The 27,692-nt window shown below is 42.6% G+C and overlaps 2 protein-coding genes across 2 annotated transcripts; both read left to right on the forward strand.

The window, feature by feature from the left end:
- Positions 1 to 457: 457 nt before the first annotated feature.
- LOC311150456 (ectonucleotide pyrophosphatase/phosphodiesterase family member 7-like) lies at positions 458 to 7,182 on the forward strand (the record flags this gene model as incomplete). Its single annotated transcript, XM_084187956.1, has 6 exons — positions 458 to 704; positions 1,379 to 1,524; positions 3,297 to 3,929; positions 5,515 to 5,743; positions 5,990 to 6,113; positions 7,125 to 7,182. 6 exons carry the CDS (start codon positions 458 to 460, stop codon positions 7,180 to 7,182), a joined length of 1,437 nt encoding a protein of 478 aa, XP_084044082.1.
- A 5,276-nt stretch (positions 7,183 to 12,458) lies between these two features.
- On the forward strand, positions 12,459 to 17,356 carry LOC311137760 (chromobox protein homolog 2-like; the record flags this gene model as incomplete). The annotated part of the gene is made up of 5 exons (XM_084172343.1): positions 12,459 to 12,530; positions 12,617 to 12,660; positions 13,829 to 13,927; positions 15,735 to 15,804; positions 15,902 to 17,356. The coding sequence occupies 5 exons, from the start codon at positions 12,459 to 12,461 to the stop codon at positions 17,354 to 17,356; spliced, it is 1,740 nt and encodes a 579-aa protein (XP_084028469.1).
- Between the last annotated feature and the right edge of the window lie 10,336 nt (positions 17,357 to 27,692).

Consider the following 27,692-nt stretch of genomic DNA (forward strand, 5'->3'; position numbering starts at 1 on the left):
TTCACTAGAAACTCAGAAAGATGGATGGACAGATGGACAGACAGACAAAATGGACGGACGGACAGGCAGACAAAGTCCATGAACATAACGGCCAAGCAGACAGTCTTGTTTACAACATTCAGGAACTGATTGAATATCTTGCAATCACAATAAAAGAGAGTTCAGGATAAAAAATCGGCTGGTAATTACACAGAACATAAAAACATAATCAAACACCATGCAGAAATGTGCTGAGCAAACGTCCATCTAATCAACTAGATACTTTATGATCAGATAAAATGATGAAACTTTGCTCTCATGCTGCTGGCACAGGGAAGGGACATGTGCTCAGGTGTAATGGGAAGGGGGGGAATCTTTAGGTCTGTAACGGTAAGGTGCTGGAGTCGGTGTATAGCAACAGCCTGCATACCCAAGGATAGGAGTAAAGTGAAAGACTCAGCTCTGTGTCGTACCCACTATGTTGTGGACAGTGAGTCTCTGCCTCCTGTTGGCCGCGTCCTCTTCAGGAGTACCGCTGGATAGATACAGCACCAAAGGCCAGCATAAAGTACTGCTCATCTCCTTCGATGGCTTCAGGTGGGACTACGACCGCGATGTGGACACGCCAAATCTGGACAGAATGGCCAAGGACGGGGTCAAGGCCAGATATGTGACCCCACCTTACCTCACCATCACCAGTCCCACACACTTCACCCTCCTAACAGGTACCTACTGTAGATTGATACCCAGGCACAACCCTTTTCTACAGGGCGGCAGGTAGCTTAGTGGTTAAGAGCGTTGTGCCAGTAACCGAAAGGTCGCTGGTTCTAATCCCCGAGCCGACTAGGTGAAAAAATCTGTCGATGTGCCCTTGAGCAAGGCACTTAACCCTAATTGCTCTTGTAAGTCGCTCTGGATAAGAGCGTCTGCTAAATGACCAATTATTATTATTATTTACAGGATCCAAGAGAGCAGTGATTCTGTGGAGGTTCATGTTCATGTCACGGTGGTCCTTTTTTTCTCCAATTATTGGATCACAAGTCATTCCCAGTTTAGTTTATAAGAATTGTGAATGCGACTGGAAAAAAGGAATTAACTGTAATTCAATGTCCCAGGGTCCAGCAGCTTTCAGAGTTGAGTAAGATGATTATGTTGGGAAGGCTGAAGGAGGAATTTATATTTTCCTTGACAGAAATACTCATTTTTGACTTTTGAATCATCAGTGCCAGTTTAAAAGAAATGTAACTTCCTTGAAATTAAATTCCTTTAATCTCCAGTGTTGGTCTTAAGACCTTGTCCAAGAAGCGTCATGGCACTCACAGGCTATACATTTGATAGAATTTGTAATGTGAATGTGGCAGACTATGAATATTGAGAGATTGACAGTGACTCTTTTCAGGGCGCTACATTGAGAACCATGGGGTGATCCACAACATGTGGTTCAACATCACCACCAGTGAGAAACTGCCTTACTATGCTACCCAGTTTAAGAATGAGTGGTGGGACAACGGCACTCTACCCATCTGGATCACAGCCCAGAGACAGGTCAGAACAGCAGCACTAGATGGACCTTCATCCTAAATCATTCCTGCATTTGCTTTACAGTAATACAAATGTCTGTGCATATACAGTTGAAGTCAGAAGTTTACATACACTTAGGTTGGAGTCATTAAAACTCGTTTTTCAACCACTCCACACATTTCTTGTTAACAAACTATAGTTTTGGCAAGTCGGTTAGGACATCTACTTTGTGCATAACACAAGTAACTTTTCCAACAATTGTTTACAGACAGATTATTTCACTTATAATTCACTGTATCACAATTCCAGTGGGTCAGAAGTTTACATACACTAAGTTGACTGTGCCTTTAAACAGCTTGGAAAATTCCAGAAAATGATGTCATGGCTTTAAAAGCTTCTGATAGGCTAATTGACATCATTTGAGTCTATTGGAGGTGTACCTGTGGATGTATTTCAAGGCCTACCTTCAAACTCAGTGCCTCTTTGCTTGACATCATGGGAAAATCAAAAGAAATCAGCCAAGACCTCAGAAAAATATTGTAGACCTCCACAAGTCTGGTTCATCCTTGGGAGCAATTTCCAAACGCCTGAAGGTCCCACATTCATCTGTACAAACAATAGTACGCAAGTATAAACACCATGGGACCACGCAGCCGTCATACCGCTCAGGAAGGAGACGCGTTCTGTCTCCTATAGATGAACGTACTTTGGTGCGAAAAGTGCAAATCAATCCCAGAACAACAGCAAAAGACCTTGTGAAGATGCTGGAGGAAACAGGTACAAAAGTATCTATATCCACAGTAAAATGAGTCCTATATCGACATAACCTGAAAGGCCGCTCAGCAAGGAAGAAGCCACTGCTCCAAAACCGCCATAAAAAAGCCAGACTACGGTTTGCAACTGCACATGGGGACAAAGATTGTACTTTTTGGAGAAATGTCCTCTGGTCTGATGAAACAAAAATAGAACTGTTTGGCCATAATCACCATCGTTATTTTTGGAGGAAAAAGTGTGTGCGAGCAAGGAGGCCTACAAACCTGACTCAGTTACACCAGCTCTGTCAGGTGGAATGGGCCAAAATTCACCCAACTTATTGTGGGAAGCTTGTGGAAGGCTACCTGAAACGTTTGACCAAAGTTAAACAATTTAAAGGCAATGCTACCAAATACTAATTGAGTGTATGTAAACTTCTGACCCACTGGGAATGTGATGAAAGAAATAAAAGCTGAAATAAATCATTCTCTCTACTATTATTCTGACATTTCACATTCTTAAAATAAAGTGGTGATCCTAACTGACCTAAGACAGGGCATTTTTACTAGTATTAAATGTCAGGAATTGTGAAAAACTGAGTTTAAATGTATTTGGCTAAGGTGTATGTAAACTTCTGACTTCAACTGTATGCATGTACTGTGTGTGTGTGTGTGTGTGTGTGTGGATGTGTTTAACTATAATTGTGGGACCAGAAGTCCCCACAAGAATAGTAAACCAAGAGAAATTTGACCAACTGGGGACATTTTGTTGGCCCCCATAAGGTCAAATGCTATTTCTAGGGGGTTTGGGTAAAGGTTAGAATTAGGTTTAGGGTTAGGAGATAGGGTTAGGAGCTAGGTTTAGGGTTAAGGTTAGGTTAGGTTTTTGGGTTACGGTTAGGGTTATGGTACGGGTTAGGGGTTAGGGAAAATAGGATTTTGAATGGGACTGAATTGTATGTCCCCACAAGGTTAGCTGCGTAAGACTGTGTGTGTGTGTGTGTGTGTGTGAGACCTCTCTTCATCCTAATTTTGTCCGTACAGGGCCTGAGGACTGGCTCTCTTCACTTTCCTGGCACGCAATCCACCTACCAGGGAGAGACCCAGACGGTGAAGGATGTGGAACCACGGTTTTATGACTACAAAAACGAGACTAAATGGCGAGAGAACGTAGAGAAGGTGATGGGCACCTGGTTCAGTGAGATGGACCTGGACTTTGTGTCACTGTATTTCGGGGAGCCTGACGGCACAGGCCACAAATACGGGCCTGATTCCCCTGAGCGGAGGGAGATGGTCAAGCAGGTAGACAGAACAGTGGGCTTCATCCGCAGCTTGGCTGAACGAAAAGGACTCGCCAATAGTCTCAACATCATCATCACCGCTGACCACGGCATGAGCAATGTGTACCGCAACGGCCTGGTGAAGGAGATCACCCTTTCCAGGATCCCCGGATTCTCCTTCAGAGATATAGCCTTTCACCTGGTGGACTTTGGGCCCTCTGGGATGCTGCTTCCCAAGAAGGGCATGCTGGATAAGGTCTACAACGCCCTGAAGGGGGCGCACCCTCACCTTCATGTCTTCAAGAAGGAGGAGATGCCTGAGCGCCTTCACTTTGCTAATAACAACCGCATCCTACCCATCATTCTCTTCTCTGACCCTGGATATGTCATCAACGGGGTGGGTTCATAGCATGTCTCTATAGTATTTAGTAATAGTTGTTTGCTTAAACAAATTAAGACGTTTTTGTTAAGGGTTTCCGTCACGCACAGAACCAATTTCATGCACACAAAAAGTGAAATGAAGGCATACTTTAACTTTTGTGAGACTAAACATGCATATTGTTGTAGACTTTCCAATTCCATGCTTTACTGTGAATTACTGATTAGAGGATTGGCCTCAGTGAACATAGTATGAGCAAAGAAGCTGGTTTAAAAATAACCATGCAGCCTATACAGTATATTTTCAGGCATCTAGAATATTCTATCACTTCTATAATATACAGTACAGTATGGCACATCCTCATGCATCCTCCTGCATGCATTATGAGTATTCTGATAACATGCCATATTTCAATGGACTACAAACATTGAAGGAATTACCAAGTGAATTTGGCTTGTAGCGATGGAGAAAATGGAATATTTTAGACCGGAAAACTCTAATCTTAATACATTACAATTTTAATCAAGTGCATTACCACCTTCCCAGGATAATCCAGGTTTGGCTGATGGCATGCAGAGGTCTCTAATTCTTCATGAAGCTATTCATGCCACAAAATTCAACATTAGCATTTACATTTGGCTCAACCCTGCTGCCTGCAACTTTACCACTTAAAGTGCTACATCACTCCATTGAGTGATACCAAATTTGATTCTCAATTTTGCATACGAGAGATGGCCACTACACATCAACATACTGTAAAACAGAAATAGCAAAATGGCTAAATTACAAATGTCTTCAAATGCTATACTGACAGTAACCCACCAGAGGTACTGATTACACATGAACGCATATAAACTCATTGAAGGCTGTGGTTACAGTGAGGGTATCTGGTGGAGTTCAGTTGACCTTCAGTGTAATGTCTGATTATCAAAATACACAAGTTCAGGGTATTTGACCCTCTTGTGTTATCTCCTGTTTACGGACCCTTTGTTTAGAAATTTCTAAAGATGCTCCTCTCAGTTTTATCAAAGCAAATGTTATACATGTTCAGCGAAGGGTTACGTAACATCTATGGTAATTAGCCTACCTTCTCCCTGTGTATCTAAATATATCAGTGTATTTTCTGTGAACAAAGTGAAGATAAAAAATGTGTCCGTGTAACTGTATCGCTTGCTGTTCATACAATCCATCGTAATATCCATTTCATGATCAAAGTAGTCATCCTGAATGACCAAAGGAACTATGTGATGTGTAGGCCTCTTTAGTTTATGAAAGGATTCCCTCTTAACCTGGTTAACAACAGTCATTTTAACAGTATGCGTCTAATAATGGAGAACAGGGAAATTCTCCCGTCTCTGTTCTTATAAGCACTGAGCAGATTTCATGGTTGCTCAAGCAACACTTTCCTTCAGTTGGTCAACATCTCCCTCTGCTGTCCAGTTGAGAGTACATCATAGAAAGACAAGTTGGACTTCAAGCTTCCCATTATGATGATCAATATGAATTGCAACATTCTGAATATTCATGATTTCACTTCTCCTACTCTAAATGGAGTCCTACAGATTTGATCACCCTGACTCTTCTTGGCTATTTGTCTCTACAGTTCCTCCCAGTGCAGTTCAACACGGGGGAGCATGGCTTTGACAACGAAGAAATGGACATGAAGCCCTTCTTCAGGGCTGTGGGGCCGGTGTTCCAAAAGAACCTGGAGGTGGGCCCCTTTGAGACAGTGAACATATACCCCTTGATGTGTCACATACTGGGCATCAAGCCTGATCCCAACGATGGCCACCTGGATGCCACAAAACACATGCTGATCTCTGCCACAGAGGGTGAGTTTATATCAGGCTAATGACTCTGCACTCCCTATGGCCCACAAAGTGTGTTCCTCCAACACCTGCTCCTTCATTACACAGCCAAAGTAATCTATTGTCTAACGTAATGTACAAATATGCAACACATAACAGAAATGTCAAAATTGGATAAAAATTAGATGAATAATGTCTGTATTGTCATTCAGACACATCCATGTACACAAATCAAACGATATTACATTTGCATTACGTCTTGTATTTCAGACCTCCATCAGGACATAAAATCAAATATCTTTGTTGGATTGGCAGCAGTGGCTGGATTTCTTGTTGTGGTCTTCTTAGCGCTTGTGTCATTTAATGCATTCAAGAAGGAGACAAATGATAGAAGGTATGTATGTCTGCATATGTATACAAATCAATGGGAATTGGAAAATGTGAAGAAGACTTGCCTGAACAATCTGATATATAGAAATGTGTGTAATGTACCTAAGGGGTGTTTTCCCCTTGGATACCAATTTGTGAGCATGTAATAACTGATACAGGCTTAGATATTTGTTTTATTCTCCTAATGGTTAAAGGGCAAAACAAGTAAATACGTTTTTGGGATGCTGATCCTAGATCTGTAGTTAAGGGCAACTGATACCTCAAACATACAGTATTAAAATAAACAAGCACAAGGATATTTGCCCACTGGTGAGTAAATAGTGTTGCAAAATGTTTTGCTATAAATGCTTTATTTATTTCGTTTACTGCCAATGTTGGATTCCGTCAGTCTCTCAGCTTCTGACACTGTTTCTTCCTCTGCCATAACTCAAGACAATAATGGACTGATTGGAAGCTTTCTATAGTCAAGGTGTAATCCCTAGAGACAGGTAAACAAACTGAACGATTCGAGCAGTGGAAACAATCTGTCAGGGGTAAAAATAAAAAGGACATGTCAAGTGCTCTATCTGTATGTTAATACACTTAATGGTCAGGCTAGATATGGGCTGTCAATTAGGGACAGAGACTCAGATGTTTTGCATGCTGGCTGAGCTCCGGATTGATCTCAATCTGTTCAAGTCCTGTTGCTGATTGTAACCAGCGGGGGATACTGACTCTGCAGAGGCCTAATTGGATAACATGGTGCAGATAGGCTACATAAAGTTCTGTAAACCTGAATGTTTGGGTATTAATGGTTTAAACATGTCATACTATTAATTCATGCCATTGGTTTAGTCCTCACACTGAATGTGAAATTTACATTTTAGTCAACATAATCAAAGTCCTGCTTATTGCATGGTAGTGAATGATATATCAAGAAAAAGGCTGTATTTCTGTGCCTGCCTGCCTGCCTGCATTGAGGATTCCTAACTTATTCTCAATTGTCCAGAACATATCATTCTTTCCTATGTTTCAGCTCTGAGAAGTCACTGCCTCCAGGAGGAAAGGAAGAGACACACCAAACTGCCCTTTAAACTGCACCCCAAGTGAAATCGTTTGCCACTGACATCTGAAATGGATAAACAAAGGGACATCACTACTTATGACATTATTATGGACATACTCTTGAAAAACAACCTTATCACAGACTAGTGCGCCCTCTCCATGTTGAGACTGACACCATGCAGACTGATCAGAGATGTTTTTTTCCTTGTGAATGTAAGCCCATACAGTCACCATGCCACCTGGGACAACTTATGCTTTAGCAATTTGCTAAAAGGATGTATTCTCTAAACAACTGATTGGTGTCATGATACACTGATTAGATCAGTAGACTACAGCTACAGTAAAATAATACACAGCTAATCTGAAACTAAATCTCTGGACAAAACACCAGTTCAAAAACTTGACAAATTGTATACTCTGTGTGACAGTAGTGCAGACATGCATTTTATGAAAGTTATGTTTAATTATAAATCTATTTATCTGATTTACAAGTTATCTTTTTCGAAATCCTGACCATGAACAAAATAATTGTTTGTGGTTTTGTTCTGGATGGCAGTGAGTGAGTGAATGGACCTATTCCAGGTTTGTGTATAAATAAGTTATATAAATAAAGGAATGGAAATACCTTTCAACATTCTGAATAGGTCCTTTCTTTCTCTGTTTAGGAAAACGTCCTGTACATTAACACATACAGTGGCTTGCGAAGGTATTCACCCCCCTTGGCATTTTTCCTATTTTGTTACCTTACAACCTGGAATTAAAATAGATTTTTGGGGGGTTTGTATCATTTGATTTACACAACATGCCTACCACTTTGAAGATGCAAAATATTTTTTCTTGTGAAACAAACAAGAAATAAGACCCCAAAAAAGAACTTGAGCGTCCGTAACTATTCCCCCCTCACTTGGGGTATGTCTCTATAAGCTTGGCACATCTCGCCACAGGGATTTTTGCCCATTCTTCAAGGCAAAACTGCTCCAGCTCCTTCAAGTTGGATGGGTTCCGCTGGTGTACAGCAATCTTTAAGTCATACCACAGATTCTCAATTTGATTGAGGTCTGGGCTTTGACTAGGCCATTCCAAGACATTTCAATGTTTCCCCTTAAACCACACGAGTGTTGCTTTAGCAGTATGCTTAGGGTCATTGTCCTGCTGGAAGGTGAACCTCCGTCCCAGTCTCAAATCTCTGGAAGACTGAAACAGGTTTCCCTCAAGAATTTCCCTGTATTTAGCGCCATCCATCATTCCTTCAATTCTGACCAGTTTCCCAGTCCCTGCTGATGAAAAACATCCCCACAGCATGATGCTGCCAGCACCATGCTTCACTGTGGGGATGGTGTTCTCGGGGTGATGAGAGGTGTTGGGTTTGCGCCAGACATAGCGTTTTCTCTGATGGCCAAAAAGCTCAATTTTAGTCTCATCTGAGCAGAGTACCTTCTTCCATATGTTTGGGGAGTCTCCCACATGCCTTTTGGCGAACACCAAACGTGTTTGCTTATTTCTTTCTTTAAGCAATGGCTTTTTTCTGGCCACTCTTCCGTAAAGCCCAGCTCTGTGGAGTGTACGGCTTAAAGTGGTCCTATGGACAGATACTCCAATCTCCGCTGTGAAGCATTGCAGCTCCTTCAAGTTTATCTTTGGTCTCTTTGTTGCCTCTCTGATTAATGCCCTCCTTGCCTGGTCCGTGAGTTTTGGTGGGCGGCCCTCTTTTGGCAGGTTTGTTGTGGTGCCATATTCTTTCCATTTATTTATACATGATTTAATGGTGCTCCTTGGGATGTTCAAAGTTTCTGATATTTTTTTATAACCCAACCCTGATCTGTACTTTTCCACAACTTTGTCCCTGACCTGTTTGGAGAGCTCCTTGGTCTTCATGGTGCCGCTTGCTTGGTGGTGCCCCTTGCTTAGTGGTGTTGCAGACTCTGGGGCCTTTCAGAACAGGTGTATATATACTGAGATCATATGACACTTAGATTGCACACAGGTGCACTTTATTTAACTAATTATGTGAATTCTGAAGGTAATTGGTTGCACCAGCTCTTATTTAGGGGCTTCATAGCAAAGGGGGTGAATACATATGCACGCACCACTTTTCCGTTATTTATTTTTTAGAATTCTTTGAAACAAGTTATATTTTTCATTTCACTTCACCAATTTGGACTATTTTGTGTATGTCCATTACATGAAATCCAAATAAAAATCCATTTAAATTACAGGTTGTAATGCAACAAAATAGAAAAAACACCAAGGGGGATGAATACTTTTGCAAGGCACTGTATTTCTTGACATGACCTTACAGACATATTTTATATGCATTGTCATTTAATGATATATCAACTGGATTTAAAATGGTGATTACTAAGTGTTTAAAAAAATATGTGAAAATACAACACATGTAACAAGAGAATTATCAATTAATAAAAAATTAAATGGAAAATCTGCATTTTAAAATGTTATTTACACTGTAAATTATGCCAATAAACTATCAATACAGGTCATCATTATGCTAGTGAACATTACCAGAAGAGTAATACAATTACAATAAAGTAACAGGCCTGACTAAAGACCTTCCATTTTAAATAATAGAAAAGGTATTGGGTATGGGGGGAAAGATAAGCAACTGTTTTATTTTTCATACAAGGCTTTCAGTCACATATTTTCTGGGGGGAAATCCAATAGAGTACCACAGTATGAGTCATTATACCCATAAAACCTAGCGGTCAAACAGGGAAATGGTTACTACTCCTGCCTCCAGTAGTTGATCTAGAAGTGTTGGAGAGACTACAGAAAGATAGGAAGGGTGTTGATCAACCTGATTTCTTTAAGAGATGTCTGGAAACTGTGTATCAGGATTTTGTGGCCATTTACACAGATGGTTAAAAAGATCCAAGGACAGGACGTACTGGATCAGCATTTGTAGTGCAGGAATGTGGGGTGGAAGTCAGGAAATGTATTACAGATCATCTGGCTGTATATATGGCGGAGCTGATGGCCATACTGTTGGCCTTGCAGTGCGTGGAGGAAGTCAAACAAGACAGAGTAGTTATTTGCTCTGATTCATGTGCAGTGTTAATGAGTCTCCAGTCCTTTAGCTCACTTAGCAGACAATACCTGCTTTATGAGGTGGTACAAACCCATGGCAGGATTAAACAGATGGATATACAGATAAGATTTACTTGGGTCCCAGCCCATGTGGGGGTGGAGGGGAACGAGGCAGTAGATGAACAGGCTAAACAAGCACTTAGTAGTGGGGATGTTGATGTTGAAGTTTCAATGAGCAAGGCAGAGGCAAAAAGACTGATATATACAGTAATGGTGCAGAGATGGCAGGAGCAGTGGAATAGAGATAATAAGGGAAGGCATTTATTTCAAGTACAGAGGAAAGTCGGGGAGGGGAGGACGGCAGGAAGGGACTGAAAAGAGGAGGCTATTTTTACAAGATTAAGGGTGGGACACAGCCAGTTGAATAAGACATTAAATGGGATAGGAAAGCATCCAACAGGAAAGTGTGATTATTGTCAGGAAACAGAGACCGTGGAGCATGTATTGCTACAGTGTGGGCAGTATCAGAGGGAAAGAGAGAGGATGAGATCTAGTATGAGGGAGAAGGGGATACAGGAAATTAGTTTAAAGAGTATATTGAGTAGAAAGTCATTAGATATAGTCTCAGATATTTTGTTATCTTTTTTAAGAGCAACGGGCCTGGCAGGTAGGATTTAGTTTCTCCCTGTCTCTGGCCCACACTCCAGTACAGTAGGTGGCGGGCGGTAATGCATAACGTTGGATGCCAACTGCCGATAAACCCCACTGAAGAAGAAGAAGGGAAATGGTTCCAATCGTTTTCCACCATTCATTTTTCCCATAGTTTTATTTTTAGAAACACTTGAAATAAGGGTTGTGTTTTGTGTAGGCTTACCCTGGCATGACGTTTTGATAAATGTGTAACTCTCTCTAGGACAAGGTGACTTATCAATATATTTGCCTGTATTCCCCCCCCCCCAAAAAAATGAAATGCTAATTAACTGCTAATGTGGCTATCATAAAGACCTACAAATGCCATGATGATCTGGACGAGACTGCCGAATTGAGGCAAAGGTAAGAATCTCTGGATTAACTATCTAATGTTAACTAAATGTAGTAATTAATAAATTGCCAACATTTCTTTAAATTGACAATTCTGTGAACTGTCTTGTGCAAGTTTTAAATTGACACAATACCTGTTAGCGAAGGTGTCTGCTAGAGATTATGTGCATGAGCTTGAAGGGCTTTGTAGTCTTGCATGATGTCTACTTTGATGCTAATTAGCATTTTCGAATCTGAGAGTAAATAGAGCCGAATATATTGATAAAAGTCACCTTGTCCGAGAGAGATTTACATGGTTATCAAAACGTAATGCCAAGGTAAGCCTACACGAAACACAGCCCTTATTTTAAGTGTTACCTGGGGCGGCAGGTAGCTTAGTGGTTAAGAGCGTTGTGCCAGTAACCGAAAGGTTGCTGGTTCTAATCCCCGAGCCGACTAGGTGAAAAATCTGTCAATGTGCCCTTGAGCAAGGCATTTAACCCCAATTGCTCCTGTAAGTCGCTCTGGATAAGAGCGTCTGCTAAATGACTAAAATGTAAATGTGTTTCTAAAATCCCCTATGGGAAAAATGAATGGTGGGGAAATGATTGGAACAATTTCCCTGTTTGACCGCTAGGTCACCTCCACTGTGGGGCTCTATCAATAAACTACAACAGAGAGGAAGACTGAAGGGAGAGAGTTTATTCCACCCAAAATCTGTCCACGAAAATAGGCCACGAAGTGAGGAATTTTTGCATGGGGGTCAATGAGTGTCCAATTTGGTCAACAAAAAATGTAATTGCTAATTTGCTACATGAGACTTATTTGATCTAATAGAAGTTTCATAATGGTTAGGTTGTTAGGAATTCACTGATATAAGTGGAAGCACGTGGCATTTCAGAAACAACAAAAAAATTAAACGACTTCATAGTGTTGTTCAGACACGTATCTGCCCTTCCATTGGCTAGAATGGTCCCAACTGATCTCGCCTCCGCCCTCCTCCCGCCTGCCTTCTATCTTTGAGGACATGTATTTCCACTGTTAGAGCGGTCACTCGACTATCTTGTCAGTATAATAGAAAATCTTTGACCGCAATATGTGAAAACGATTTGATTGGTCACACGTCGAGGTGTGACGTTTACAGGGACGGTATCTGCCATGGGACAAGCTTCAAGAATGCGTTTTTTTTCCGCCCTCTTTTCCATTCTTTTCATAAAATACTTTAGAGTAGGCAATAGCGAACATGGAGGAATTGAGCGCCGTAGGAGAACAGGTTTTCGATGCTGAATGCATCCTCAACAAACGACTAAGAAAGGTTAGATGTTGTGAAATATAATTTTCTCATATCCAAAATATTTGCTGCTCACAGTTTGGTAACGTTTCCCCTCTCTATTTCCGCAGGGAAAGTTGGAGTTTCTTGTAAAGTGGAGGGGATGGTCATCCAAGTAAGTACAAGTGGTGCTGCAGCTGCGAGGGCAGCCTCAAACAATGAAAACAACAACAACGTGTCGGTTTTTGCTTCACTGTTGTAGTAAAATGATTCATACAGTCTAACTTCGCTCAAAAACATGCTGCCCGTGAAACCGAGAAATTCAGGTTTTACGCTTGCCTCCTGCTATTGTTGTTGGTTTTAACTTTTGGAAATTAACCTTGTTAGTTATGCAAAACAAACAGATCGTTTAGGGTCTCTCATATTCAATATGCTGGTTTGTCTGTTTTACATTAGGCTACACAAACTAGGCTATAGAAACTCTCAAATTTGATCAGTCGCTTACTGGATCTCTAGCTAATGGTTTATCAATCTAGCTTTATATTATATGCTTTATTGATAAATAAATTACAAGTAGGAGTTGGTAGAAGTTTGAGATGGGAAACGCATGCCGAGTCTCTCACACATCCCACAAATAAAGTGTCAATTTGCTACACTTTCCTACTCTTTGAGATGGTTGTTTAAATGTATATTATCATGTGGTAGTTTATTTAATGCCTAACGTGACTCGGTAGTATACATTGAATTTCCGTGAATCAGTCTTTCTCCCCTTTCGAGCGCTCCAGCTGCCTGCGCGTCCTTGCCACGGTTGCCCTTTCCCTTGTCCCTTCTGTTTCATTGTTGCGATTAATCCCATCATCAATGGGCATTCTTCCTGTCACTCACACCCCGCTCTTAACCCAAATCCTCACATTGCTGTCGGATTCTGCCAGCGCCGTCGACTTGGTCAAATGTTATTTACTTGTGATATAAACACGTAAAAGTGTCCGGTGGAAATGATATTGTGTTTGCCAATTCGCGATCTCTTTCTACATTAACTCAGTATTGGCCCTCTTGAGATTCACTGAATCCTGTGAAGGCGGCAGATCCTACACACTTGGCTTTGAATAAACTTCTCTCCTTCTTATCTTCCCCCTTTGCTATGCGGGTAAGCCTCCCACTCACAGCTCTTTGCATATGCCTCCTATCTCTACACTAGGTTACACTAGGCCTCCTTTCTCTAATCACTATGTTGGTTACACTGTCCTCCTATCTCTACACAGTCACTAGGGTATAGGTTATACTAGGTTTTCTTTCACCAAGAAGTAAGTGCCACCTGCAATGTAGATATTAAGTGATTTTAGTGTGTTGATGAACATATTTTCCTTTTGCGTCAGGCACAATAGCTGGGAGCCCCAAGCGAACATCCTTGACCCAAGATTATTGGCTGCATTTAACAAGAGGTGAGTTTCTCTTTGTCCAGGACCTCACTGAGTGAGCTATCCCCTATATCCAAACAATGCCCACTGAAATGCTCCAGCAGGCATTAATAGTGCACCATTCAAGCCAATGTGGAGCCCACAGATATGCATACGATCTGTGTTTTCAGGCTGTAAGCACATCGATAAGCCTATTTAAAATCAAATCACATTTTATTGGTCACATGCGCCGAAAACAACAGGTGCAGACATTACAGTGAAATGCTTACTTACAGCCCTTAACCAACAGTGCATTTATTTTTAACAAAAAAAGTAAAAATAAAACAACAACAAAAAAAGTGTTGAGAAAAAAAGAGCAGAAGTAAAATAAAATAACAGTAGTGAGGCTATATATACAGGGGGGTACCGGTGCAGAGTCAATGTGCGGGGGCACCGGCTAGTTGAGGTAGTTGAAGTAATATGTACATGTGGGTAGAGTTAAAGTGACTATGCATAAATAATTAACAGAGTAGCAGCAGCGTAAAAAGGATGGGGTGGGGGGGCAGTGCAAATAGTCCGGGTAGCCATGATTAGCTGTTCAGGAGTCTTATGGCTTGGGGGTAGAAGCTGTTGAGAAGTCTTTTGGACCTAGACTTTGCACTCCGGTACCGCTTGCCGTGCGGTGGCAGAGAGAACAGTCTATGACTAGGGTGGCTGGAGTCTTTGACAATTTTGAGGGCCTTCCTCTGACACCGCCTGGTATAGAGGTCCTGGATGGCAGGAAGCTTGGCCCCAGTGATGTACTGGGCCGTACGCACTACTCTCTGTAGTGCCTTGCGGTCGGAGGCCAAGCAGTTGCCATACCAGGCGGTGATGCAACCAGTCAGGATGCTCTCGATGGTGCAGCTGTATAATTTTTTGAGGATCTGAGGACCCATGCCAAATCTTTTCAGTCTCCTGAGGGGGAATAGGCTTTGTCGTGCCCTCTTCACGACTGTCTTGGTGTGTTTGGACCATGATAGTTCGTTGGTGATGTGGACACCAAGGAACTTGAAGCTCTCAACCTGTTCCACTACAGCCCTGTCGATGAGAATGGGGGCGTGCTCAGTCCTCTTTTTTTTTTTTCCTGTAGTCCACAATCATCTCCTTTGTCTTGGTCACGTTGAGGGAGAGCTTGTTGTCCTGGCACCACACGGCCAGGTCTCTGACCTCCTCCCTATTTAGGATATGAGTTTAGGTTTTCCCAACCCTTCAACTTTTATTTAACAGGCATTCTGTTCAATATACATTTGATATAAAAATACATGAAACATTTTGTATTGGTAAGGGGTAAAATAATGCATTTGTAAAAAGAAAGAAAGTCATAAGTGCCAGTTAATCTTAACTGAAGCAGGGAAAATATTTCATTTCAGATGTATACTTTACTTTGCAAACATCCATTTGTAGAAGGACAACAATGCTATACAAGAATATACAGCAGGAAGTGAAGGGGTGGAACAAAAACAGGAACCACATTTCCAAAAGTGAAAGCGTATCTAATGTTTTCAGATGAGCATCTGGGGAATTTTATTGCCAACCTCTGATTTGTTTTTGCCAAGCATTGGGCGTTTCAAGACCAGACAATACTTCACGAGATGTTACTGACTTGCCATGAGCACACAGTCCTCAGATGTCTCTGTCAAGAAGACGGCTACAAGTCTAAGGTTCACAGTGTATATGTTTGGTGATAGAATACCCTCTCCTCGGATGGTTGCAAAACCCTCAACAGTGCTCGCTCTCTATCCTTGACTCCTGCTCTCTACTTCTACCATAACTACTGCTGAAGACTGTTTCCTATTTTTTGTTTTTACAGTGAACAAGAAAAGGACATTCTGATCTGCAAGAGAGGGAAAAGGCCAAGGGGGAGACCTCGAAAAGTTGTGGTATGCTTTCCTCAAGACCTTTACAAATATTGATAATATTTTCTACCAAATATATCATAAATGTAATGTAATATCACTGCTCTCGTCCTCATTTCAGGAAACTGTGCCTGAAGTGTCAAAGTCAAGCAGCTCTTCTTCATCGTCGTCATCTTCGTCTGGCTCATCATCGTCATCTTCGTCTTCCTCCTCTTCCTCCTCATCAGATGATGACGACGATGATGACAACAACGATAGAAAGGCAAAGTCAGGTCCCAGAACACGAGAGCTCCACCCCGTCCCTCAGAAGAAAGCACAGATTATTGTGGCCAAGCCAGAGCCCCCGAGGAAGAAGCGAGGCAGGAAAGCACTGCCTGCAGAGATGAAGGCCATCCAACAGAACAAGGGCCAGCGCAAGATCATAAAGACAGTTGCCAAAGACTCCCCTGCAGACCTACGAGGTGGAATCAAGAAACCCTTTCACCCACCCAGCTTCACCTTCATGGGGTTGAACAGCAGAGGCCCTCTGAGTGTCCAGGGCAGATGTTCCCTGGCCCAGGGTGGGACTACTAAAAACTCCATGAACACTGCGGGCTCTGGCCGGTCAAATACCTCAGCTTCTCCCTCTATCAACCAGAGATCCAACCAGAGCAAGAGTCAAGCTTCTGGCTTCAAACTGTCGGTCTCTGATGTGGGCAGTGGAGCAGGTTTGGACTTAAAAACAACTGCAAGCAAATCTCCTGGAGTAGCAGCGTTGAATTTGCATAACTCCAAACTCTTAACCAGCAATGGCAACCCACAAGGAGCTTCTCCGCCACCACTGGGTTCTCCCAACAGGCAGAAGAAACCAGATGCCCCTGGGCAAACACCACTGCAGCAGGTACCTAATAACAAAGCTGCTGCCCCTTTCTCCACTCCTAAAGGCCCTGCCAACCAAGCTGCAAGCCTTCAGGCACTAAACCTTCAGAGTGTGAACAAATCAACACAAGGCAAAGGTACTCCTAGCAGTGGCATCGCGCCAGTGTCCAACCTGCAAAGCACCGCCAACCCAGCACGGAAAGCCACAGTTGGTCAGTGTGGTCAAGAGCAAAATCTTGTGCAGAGTCCTGCCATGCCTGGTGGACAACAGCCCAGAAAGAGTCAGCCTGGAGTTGATAAGATCAAAGCTGAGGAGACCAGTGAAGTGGGTGCCAAGGCAGAGAGGCCTGAGAGGCTGACTACAACAAGGGCCCAAAGGAGGGTTGAGAAGAGCAGTGTCCAGAACCCCTCCGCAGAGGCCAGAGACATCCAGGGCAAGCGGAAGAGATCTGCCTCCAAAGACAGTGGCAAGCAGGCCAAGGTCCTCCTGAGTGAGATGAGCACTGGCGAGGAGAGCACCTCAGACTCTGACCAGGATTCCCCCTACCCAAGTAACGGTCAGGACTTGGCCATCTCAGTCCAGACCGGCCAGGACTGGAAGCCCACTCACAGCCTGATCGAGCATGTGTTTGTCACTGACGTCACTGCCAACCTGGTCACTGTCACAGTCAAGGAGTCCCCAACCAGTGTGGGCTTCTTCAACATACATAATTATTGACTGAATGCCGGTAATTGAGCTGCCTAGCAAAGGGGCTGCAAAGTAGACAGCAGAGGCCTTAAGTGGGGTATTGAATGAAGTATATAAGTTAGAGCAGTGTTAATGCACATAGGTTTGCTGCAGTGATGCAAAGTTTCCCCTTCTCTACAATGTATTAATCTGAAATCTGCAGACTTAAACTGTGTTCGAATACCCATACTAACATACTGTATACTACATACTTAATGAGTATATACTATTAGTTCATTTTAGTATACTGTAAACGAATGGTATCCTTTCAGTTGAGTGTACTAGCGCTTCGCCTGTCTACCGGAAGTTGATGCTGTTGCTATGCAACCTCTTGCTAGCTTGTTAGCATAAATTACTAGCTATACATTTTACGACTTCGGGTGTGTTCGTAAATTCAATCTGGAGTGCGCTCTGGGCGTTCGTAAATTCAGAGCGTTGTCAGATTGTCCGTTCGTAAATTCAGTGTTCAGAGTGAAACACTGGACGCTCTGGCCGAGGAGTAGGGTTGATCTGAGCATTCTGACCTCACAACAGCAGTCAAGCACCCAAGCTTTGACTTAGCTTGCTAGCTAGTCAAGCACCCAAGTAGCTTGCTAGCTACTTCCAGACACAAATGAGAGAACACCTCACTCTGACCTTTTTTACTCGCACTAGCAGAGCTGGTTAGGCTGTTTTTATGTTATCCAGAGCGTTGGTGACTGTAACTGTGCTGCTGGCAACAATTTAATTATGCTTTTTTGCCGACGTTTACTGGCACACTCAGACAAGAGTGCTCTGAAATCGGAGTAGATAGCCAGAGCGAATTAACAATGACCATTGAGAACGCACAACGACTATACCACTTAGCTAAGCTAAGAATGACATGTAGTTAATATACTGGCAAGTTTGATGTATTAGTAGCCAAATAACGTTCGGTAGCTAGCTAACATACCGGTACTTACTGCTGTAACTATATGCTGCGATTCGTAAGGATAGCGTAGCTAACAAATTGTCAGCCAACATAATGTGTAATGTAACTTATTTGAAAAGTCATTACTTTATTAAATTGCTCAACATTTTCTTAACATTTGTCATAATTAGTTTAAGCAATGAAATTGTATCCGCTCTCGTCGGACTTCGGCTGCATATTTTCCGCCATTTTCTTGAAATCTGAAAACGTTGTGAAGCCACGCCCATTTTCTGAAGAATTGTATTATGGGCCCTAAAAGCACGGAAATAGTGTCCACTGCTTGTATACTTGGTATTTTGGCAAATGTAGTACGACATCCGTGAACTTTTAGCATACTAACTATATCCATACAATGACCAATTAGCATACTACATACTCAATTTATGTCACAACTAATACCATTAGTATGAGTATTCGAACACAGCTTTACTCTTCTTTTGCTTTGCTCTGTTAGTAAGACAATATACTTTTTATATATTGTACACATGCAACAAAACAAGCTAATCAACTGGAGTAAAGCGTTGCCCTAAGGGAACTATTCAGGCCAGGTGTAAACTAGATTGGTCGCTAGTTTGATTACAAAGTAGTAATGCAATGTCGTGACCATTACAATCAATTAGCCAATTCACATTAGTGTAAAGCACCGTAGTCTTATGAAGTTTAAAATTCAAATGAAAGGACAAATAATAGCAACATTTCCTTAGGCAACATCTTCCGTTATGAAAATGTTGTAATTACTGGAAGAGCTCTGTCTCTCGAAGCTATAACATTAACAAGGAGGTTTGCAAGGCAAACCCGGTGTTACATTGAGGACCAAGTTATCTCATCAGTTGAAAATAAGTTTCATTCCTCAGTGCAGCCAGTCTATCAGTGAAGTATTCCACCCAGGCTGGAGTACGAGGGAAGAAGATACACTATCTCTGTTCTTCCCTAGTGCTCAGATAAGACCGGTTACTGGCCGAGGCTACTCCTCCTCTCCCTTCAGTTCTGTGCTCCCACAACCCCACTAGGGCATTCACTGGCGGCTGTATTCCTGTCAAAACTGGTGGTTATTGTGGACGAGCCCAGTGAATAATTGCCGGTATAGATATGGCAGGATGATGATGGACAGCACACCTGACCTGACTCCTCCGCTACCCCAGCCAGAGTTCCCAGAGGGGCCCCTTTGTGAGCGCTGAGGGCAAGCACTCAGGGATTTCACTACTGTGGGAAGGGTGGAGGCAAAGGAAACCCAACAATGAACTAACTGCCTGGTATTGTTTTTCCCACAGATTGAGTATTTAGCAGCTGGTGTTCAAAGTGTAGGCCTATGATGAAATGCTAGATATTTTCCTTTGTTACATGCAATGTGCACACACACACACCACAATCTCATTTTACTCGCCTGCATGGGCTCAGGAGTTAGGCTATGCTACCCGCAGAAGGAAAATGTGTTTATCTGATGTAACTGAAAAGAAACCACAACGTCTACTGTCTTTCTGCTCCCTAGAGAGGAGTTTAGCTACACAGCACTTCAACTGAACTCCCCACTCTAATCATACTATGCATACCATGCTTTAAATGTTTTACTAAAATGAATCAACAAAGGTGTTACCCCAAAGAAAGCTAACGTGTCAGGTTTGCAGAGAAGGGTGGTTATTCTAGTGAATCTGTTAATTATACACATAGGTGGTAATCATTGCTCCCTACTTGTTTAAATCTTGCCATACAGATTCACTGTGTGTCTGAAAGTACAGTTGTGTTGTAATATGATGTTGCTGATATGGTAGTGTATTGTTTTAACAAATACAACAAGATATATTTTTAGTGAGAATTCTGGAGAGACTTCACAAGATTTTAGTGTGATTTGCCCCTCATACAGATCAGAGTAGCTAGGCATTGACCAGACATGTTTATTCTTCAACTAGATTTACAATACATACAGATTTACGGTCAAACTGACTAGACTAGGACCAGCAACCTTTTAGGTGCTTGTATTCAGTTGTTTATGTTGATGGTTTCTATATGCTTAAACACTATTTGAGGCTTTCTGGACCCTGGATTTGGAAAAATGTTAGCTCAAATATGTTCATATGCAAACATTATTGACAGGATTAATCGAAAGCCAAAGTGATGGCAGCAGAACTGAGAATGAAGCCGTGAAGGAAGACAAGGCATTGTGCCTTGATAGGTGAGAAATGACCCTCATCCACAGGGTTTCTTGAATGTCAATGACATTTGACAATTTATGGGATTCAAATTCCTTGGGGAGCATGGGGCAATTACAACTGGATTGCTTTGATAATTAATTGTATCTCACATTTGACATTAGCTGAAGCCAGGCTACAGACTCCTGTAACAGTGGTTTTATGTTTTCCTCACTCCGTTTCTCAAACTGTCAAGTGAGGGACTGAGTGAAGGCGTACAAGAAAATACTATTGTTGGGCTGTGGTCTTTTATATATTTGTAATCTTCTTTTGATATACTAACCATTTCAACTGAAGGCTGTATTCTTCAAACTATTTATTTAAACGAGGTCGTCAGGATAGGGCAATGTCACCAATTTTTGTATTGTGCATGTTGTTGTGATATTAACCTTAATAAATAGTACTTTCTTAATAAGTCTGGTCATCATTTCTGTTTTCACTAATCATGTTAGGGGTGGCCCTTAACCCTCAACTCATAATGACAATGCAAGTCATACATTTTCTGTTAATTTGCCTTAGTATTAGAAATTCTGCTGAATTGAAATTGCCAATAAGAGTGAATTAAATGAGTAGGTGCGTGTGTGTTACAAAAATACTATTTGAAGGCGCCTCCTGGATATAATGCAGTTATTCATTCAGCCACTAGATGCTGCTGTTGCCTTTCAAATGAGGCCCATTCAGAATGGGATACAATGTTTCTCCCCCTGTAGGTGTAACAGATGGATGGGTTCACCAAAGTAAAGATGGGTGGGCAATCACACTCATGAAGTTGTGAGACTTGCTGTTCCATTTTGTAACCACATACTCACATTGTTCCCTCTGACAGATTAAATCACTACCAGGTTTAGCTCCTAATTGATCCAATTGGAAATATATAATTTATCTTCATGGGGATGTGTGTCTGGCTGAGCTAGTTATAGTACTGTCATTAAGGGTGTTCTAATCTACAGCCCCCCTCCCCCTCTATGTGCCTGCTCACCCTGGTCACATATTCCCAGGCTTTAGTTTGAACTTCCACTACAACAACACAAATACCGATGTTGACATCACATGTCTATCTCCTCTGCCCACCCCTCACAATAAAAGCTGGCTTCTCAAAGCCAAAGAGTAAAAAGTATGTGCTGGAATAGCTGGGTGATTTCAACATGATTGAGAGTGTCACGGTCTCTCCATGCCCCCAGGCCTGAAACCTTGGCGTTACCTTTGACCCCACTCTCTCATCTGAGTGTCACATCAAGAACATTGAGATGGTCTCCTTTTTCCATTGCCCTTACCCAACCTGACGGATACACACCTTTGTGACAAGCTGACTGAACTAACTGTTACCACTATTCTGTGTCATTAGTTCCAGATCCATGCACACATTTAAGCTGGTTCAGAACTCCAGCTCAGAGCTCAAGCTCAGAGCTGAGCCAAATCCCCAATTCTGGACCCATATCACACCTACAACAGCACTGGTTTCCTATCAAAGAAAGGATTGATTCTAACTTGGACATTCCTGACAGTTTCCAACTCCACTACCTCTCCAGTTGCCAGGACTGAGACAACTCTTTATTCACGACGGAGGTCACAAAGAACCTGATACAGCTATTGATTGTATAAAGGATGAAGTGAACCAGGTTAGTGTTTGGCCAGAAATGATCTAACAGCTGATTATCAAACTGTCTGAATGCATCTAAATGCTACAAGAAAAAACATCTTCAAAATCACTAGCCTATGACTTTTATCCGAAATGTCAAAACACAAAAGCATAATTTATTCAGTATTAACTTTACTTGCTCTCCTACAACTTGTTTGCATGCCAGAATCATTTCATGAGCACACGTGAGCAAACTGCACAACACTTGTTCTCAAATTAAAAAATATAATATTTTGGATGTTGCCGTGTCCCATTGGCTTATCTAATTCAATTCAAGCTGAAGGCCCTGGGTCACGCTCACGGGAGGAGCAGACACTTGAGGCAGTATTAGCTCCTCTACCATGAAGCCAGGAGTGTAATGTTACGTTACGTATCTCCAGTGGAGTGTCACCCGTCTCCTTGCTGCTTAGGTCTATTAACACTGAGTGGACAGTGTCACACTTGACCCGCGGGTGGCATGTGACCTGTAGCCGTGACTGATAAGCAGAGTGTTCTGTGTTCTCTGTTCCACTACAGATATGGATGGGGAGGTCACACGGAGGTGCTCTTCCTGGAGAGTCGCCTTTCACACAACACAGTGACATAAGTCAGTATTTCAGGAGTCACAATGGCTTTATGGCTCATACATCATAGTGACTACATAAAGATGACTTGGGTTTAAGTCTTAGGGAGGTCAACGCTGGTCAGTTCCCTTTGAGTATTGGGCTTAGGGTGTAATACCAGGCTAACATACAGTGCTCATTGCTCTGCATGCATACAAGTGTATGACTGGCTAATGCAAGGATTGTTACTTTGGCCCTCCCTAGCCAAGAGGATTACACCCTATACTTCATAGTTTTGTTTGGCTGCACTTTTAAAACTAGTGTCTAAATCTGTAGAACATTCCCAACCCATTGTGCTTAAATCTATTATGAGTGAGTTATGGACAGTCAAAAGGTCCACGTTAATGGTCCAATGCAGCCGTTTTTATCTCAATATCATATAATTTCTGGGTAACAATTAAGTAACTTACTGTGATTGTTTTCAATTAAAATGGTCAAAAAGAAACAAAAATAGCTTCCTAGCAAAGCGCAATTTCTCAAGCAAGAATTTTGCTAGGACTTTCTGGGAGTTGTCTGAGTGGGGAGGGGAAAACGGGAAACTAGCTGTAATTTGGCAGAGAGGTTTGGAACTCTCTTTCTTATTGGTCTATTAATTAATTTACCACCTGGTGATGACACCAGGCAGTCCAAAACTCCATCCCACCAAAACAGTCAAAAATGTATTTTCTAACAGCTCTTACACTAAAAAGGGCATTATCATCATTTTCACAATATTATACATGGACACCCCTTCAAATTAGTGGATTCGGCTATTTCAGCCACACCCGTTGCTGACAGGTGAATAAAATCGAGCACACAGCCATACAATCTCCATAGACAAACATTGGCAGTAGAATGGCCTTACTGAAGAGCTCAGTGACTTTCAACATGGCATCGTCATAGGATGCCACCTTTCCAATAAGTCAGTTCGTCACATTTCTGCCCTGCTAGAGCTGCCCCGGTCGACTGTAACTGCTGTTATTGTGAAGTGGAAACGTCTAGGAGCAACAACGGCTCAGCCACGAAGTGGTAGGCCACACAAGCTCACAGAACGGGACCGCCTAGTGCTGAATCACGTAGCACGTAAAAATTGTCTGTCCTCGGTTGCAACACTCAATACCAAGTTCCAAACTGCCTCTGGAAGCAACGTCAGCACAAGAACTGTTCGTCGGGAGCTTCATGAAATTGGTTTCCATAGCCGAGCAGCCGCACACAAGCCTAAGATCACCATGCGCAATGCCAAGCGTCGGCTGGAGTGGTGTTAAGCTTGCCGCCATTGGACTCTGGAGCAGTGGAAACATGTTCTCTGGAGTGATGAATCATACAGAAATGGTTAGTCGAGATCAGTGTGGAAGAACGTGACTGGCCTGCACAGAGCCCTGACCTCAACCCCATCGAACACCTTTGGGATGAATTGGAACGCCGACTGCGAGCCAGGCCTAATCACCCAACATCAGTGCCCGACCTAACTAATGCTCTTGTGGCTGAATGGAAGCAAGTCCCCGCAGCAATGTTCCAACATCTAATGGAAAGCCTTCCCAGAAGAGTGGAGGATGTTATTGCAGCAAAGGGGGGACCAACTCCATATTAATGCCCATGATTTTGGAATCAGATGTTCGACGAGCAGGTGTCCACATACTTCTGGTAATGTTGTGTACCAACCTCAACCCGTGTGGAAATATATATAAAACACAGGAAAATCACATCTTTGACTGCACTGGGCCTTTAAGCATTGTTTGTCTGTAATAAAAGGAGACTGCTCATTGGGCGTTCATCACATGCCCCCAGCCCTCGGCTAGTCCCCCTGCCACCTTTCAACACACAGACACCCCTTTCTCTCACCACCCATATATTTAGACACTCTTAAAAACACTGTCACAAAGAATGACTAACTGACAGAAGTTATCATTACAAAGCGCTAGATTCCTTAATTTATAGAGATCCCCATCCCGGTCCTGTGGAATTTTCCCAAAATAAATTAATGTAAACACTTTAGCGACAGAGGCACTCACAGTGGCTTGGTATGCATAAACAGTATGAACAGTGTGACACAGTGTAATCCCTCCCCCCCACCCCTGACTTCAGGCCGGTCTGGAAATGTGGAGTCTACCACCCCCCTGACTCGCGGCAAAATAAGCCAGACTCCAATCCATCTTACATGGCAATAACACCCTGCCCAAATTGGTGTTGTTTTGGAGACTCCACGGCAGGTTTGTCTCGGGGGACTTTTTCCACTACAGGTTATTGTTCCAGTGACACTAGTTGAAGAAAGCTGTGATCAGCTATCTCTACTAGATCACATTGTCTATTTTATACATTTACACACAGTATTCTAATAATGTAATGAAATAGTTGGCAATAATGTTTGTATTTTTGTTTTGTATTCCCTAAACTTTGGGATCACACCCAGGGGCTGGTTGTGTTTAAACTGCTCTCCAACTTTAACGATGGTTGGTACTCGATTTCAAAGGACAGTTTAGAAATCTGATATAACCCTCCAGCAAAGCCTACCTTTTTCACCCACATCTCCTATGGTCTGTTTCTAAATCACTCTGCTGAAGCAGTGTAAACAAACGTCAGTTTGCCCTCTGATATTGAGAGGCAAGACAAGCGGCAGTCCTCCACTATGACAACACGGCCTCAGACAGACGATGTCATCCGTCTTACCTCACTCGCATCCATCACTGCGCCGGAGTCGACATGTCTGACAGTCCCACTCTCGCTGTTCTAACTGGCACAGGCCTCCACATCTGTCACATTTTCCTCCAGGCTTACTTTATTACACCAGATGAACCCCCCCCCTGCATTCACGGACACCTGAAGGGAAAGCAAGCAGAGAGAACACATATTGATTAGTCTCAGTATCTGATGTCATCTTGGTTCCATAAACACTTCTTCAACTGCTGTGTCAGCTACCTGTACACTCTTAGAAAAAAAGGTGGTATCTAGTACCTAAAACGGTTCTTCGGCTGTCCCCATAGGGAAGCCCTTTGAAGAACCCTTTTTGGTTCCATGTAGAACCCTTTCCCCAGAGTGTTCTACATAGAAGCCAAAATAGTTCTACCTGGAACCAAAAAGGGTTCTAATTGGAACCAAAAAGGGTTCCAATTAGGGGACAGCCGAAGAACCCTTTTGGAACCATTTTTTCTAAGAGTGTATGAACTGAACTGTGAGACAAAAGCAAGCATGAAACTGCCTAGGGAGGAGTACGAATTGTCCTGAAACTGGGATTCTACAGCCACAAAATGCAACAAACTAGGAGCTATGACAACTCCACAGCTATCTGATATCATGTATTGATACATAAATAGAGAGTCATAGATTGGTTGATTGACAAGATAAACAGACAAGATAAATAGATATACAGACAGTCAGACAAACAGGTTAGTCCCACAATCTGATATAAATTGGACAGTGAAATCGGTCCATACAATCCACTGTCTTATGACAGGGAAGACCTTGCTGGTCATGAGCTGCTACCACCCACAGGGAGGGATCTCCCTCTACTGTCAAACTGAGTTGACAAAGTCTAACTGTATCTAATTAAAGTAAAGACAGCAGACAGAAGGTGCATACTCGTCTTTCAGATCTGCCCATAATTTGTTTAAGTATAACTCTTCTTAAACTCTGACTCTTAGGTCCCAGTCTAATTAGGTTAAGAGGGAGAGCAACCGTTGACAGACTCTCAGGGCATTAGAGTCTACATACTGCATCAAACAGGTACTGCTATGATATTAGCTGAGAACACAGTATCTTACACTGCAACCGTATAACACAGCATGTTTTCACTATGTTTCACACCGCTTTTAAAAAAAGACCAGAAAGACCCAGACCTGTCTTGTTGTAGCATTGTCAATAACAGGGGCTGAAGAGATTTTTGCCTGGGCATTTCACTCTGTCTTGATATTTGTTAAGAATACCGGAGGTTAAACTACTCTCACCCTGGGCAACAAGAGATTTTGCCAAACCTTTCCTGCATGGGCAGGCTGTGTAGAAAATGTGTTCATGAAAAACATTTTTTAAAAACAGGATCCCTTGGCCAATGCACATAAAAACTCACAAACCCACTGGCACCGGGAGAGGCCCGCTCCGATAAATCAGCGGCGCGCCAAGAACAAGGGCCGGTGCCGGCAGACCTGTGTGCAACAGGACATCTCTATCGGTGAATTTCACAGGTCATTACTCTGGCTCCAGCCATCGCAGCCTCCAGTGGCTCTGGAGACGGCCAGCTTTTTCTCAGAGACAACAGCTTACTGGGCTTTGTGCTGGCTAAACAAGCGTGTCTGTCTCACAGTGGTAGATTAATGTGTAGATAGAGGGCCTGCTCCTTAGGGAGACCTGTAGAGGAGCCATCCATCAACCTTTGGAGGACATTACAAAATAACAAAATAACAAAATAACAAAATGGAAAGGAGGGCCCATTGATCTCTACTTTCCAGTGCAGGAGGGAGAACAGAGGAAGGAGGAGTATCTCCCAGAGTTATCCACATCATGTTCCAGTCACAATTCAATAGACAGAGGCGGAAGAATTGCACTACTATTAGGGGGGAAGTAACAGTGGCCGCTTTGACCAAAGAGAGGGAAATGATTCCACCAAAGCCCTAATGAGCACATAAACACTGCTTAGCATGCAATGACGGAGTCGAAGCCTGAGCTGATGGCGGAGGAGTAAAACTCATCAGTAACAGACCCTTTCTTACACAGCTGAAATAAAAATGGCTCTGCATTTAGATTTTTTGGGGAGCCTACATTAGTCCAGTTAGGCTACAGTCTCAGGGCAATCTTGAAGACTTGTGTGTGGCAATCACGGTGTGGACTACTTTAGAGGAGGAACGGTAATACAAACAACTTCAGACAACATAGTCTTAATTAGCTTCAAGCTGGTCGATCAAACACGAACCCCAACGGGAGAAAACCTTGTTTCCAAGGCTGTCGTCATGGCTTGTGCAAAGTTGTTTAGAAAAGGAGATCA

Source organism: Coregonus lavaretus, assembly GCF_964263955.1.
Source record: "Coregonus lavaretus genome assembly, chromosome: 2".
In the NCBI taxonomy this organism is placed as follows: domain Eukaryota; kingdom Metazoa; phylum Chordata; class Actinopteri; order Salmoniformes; family Salmonidae; genus Coregonus; species Coregonus lavaretus.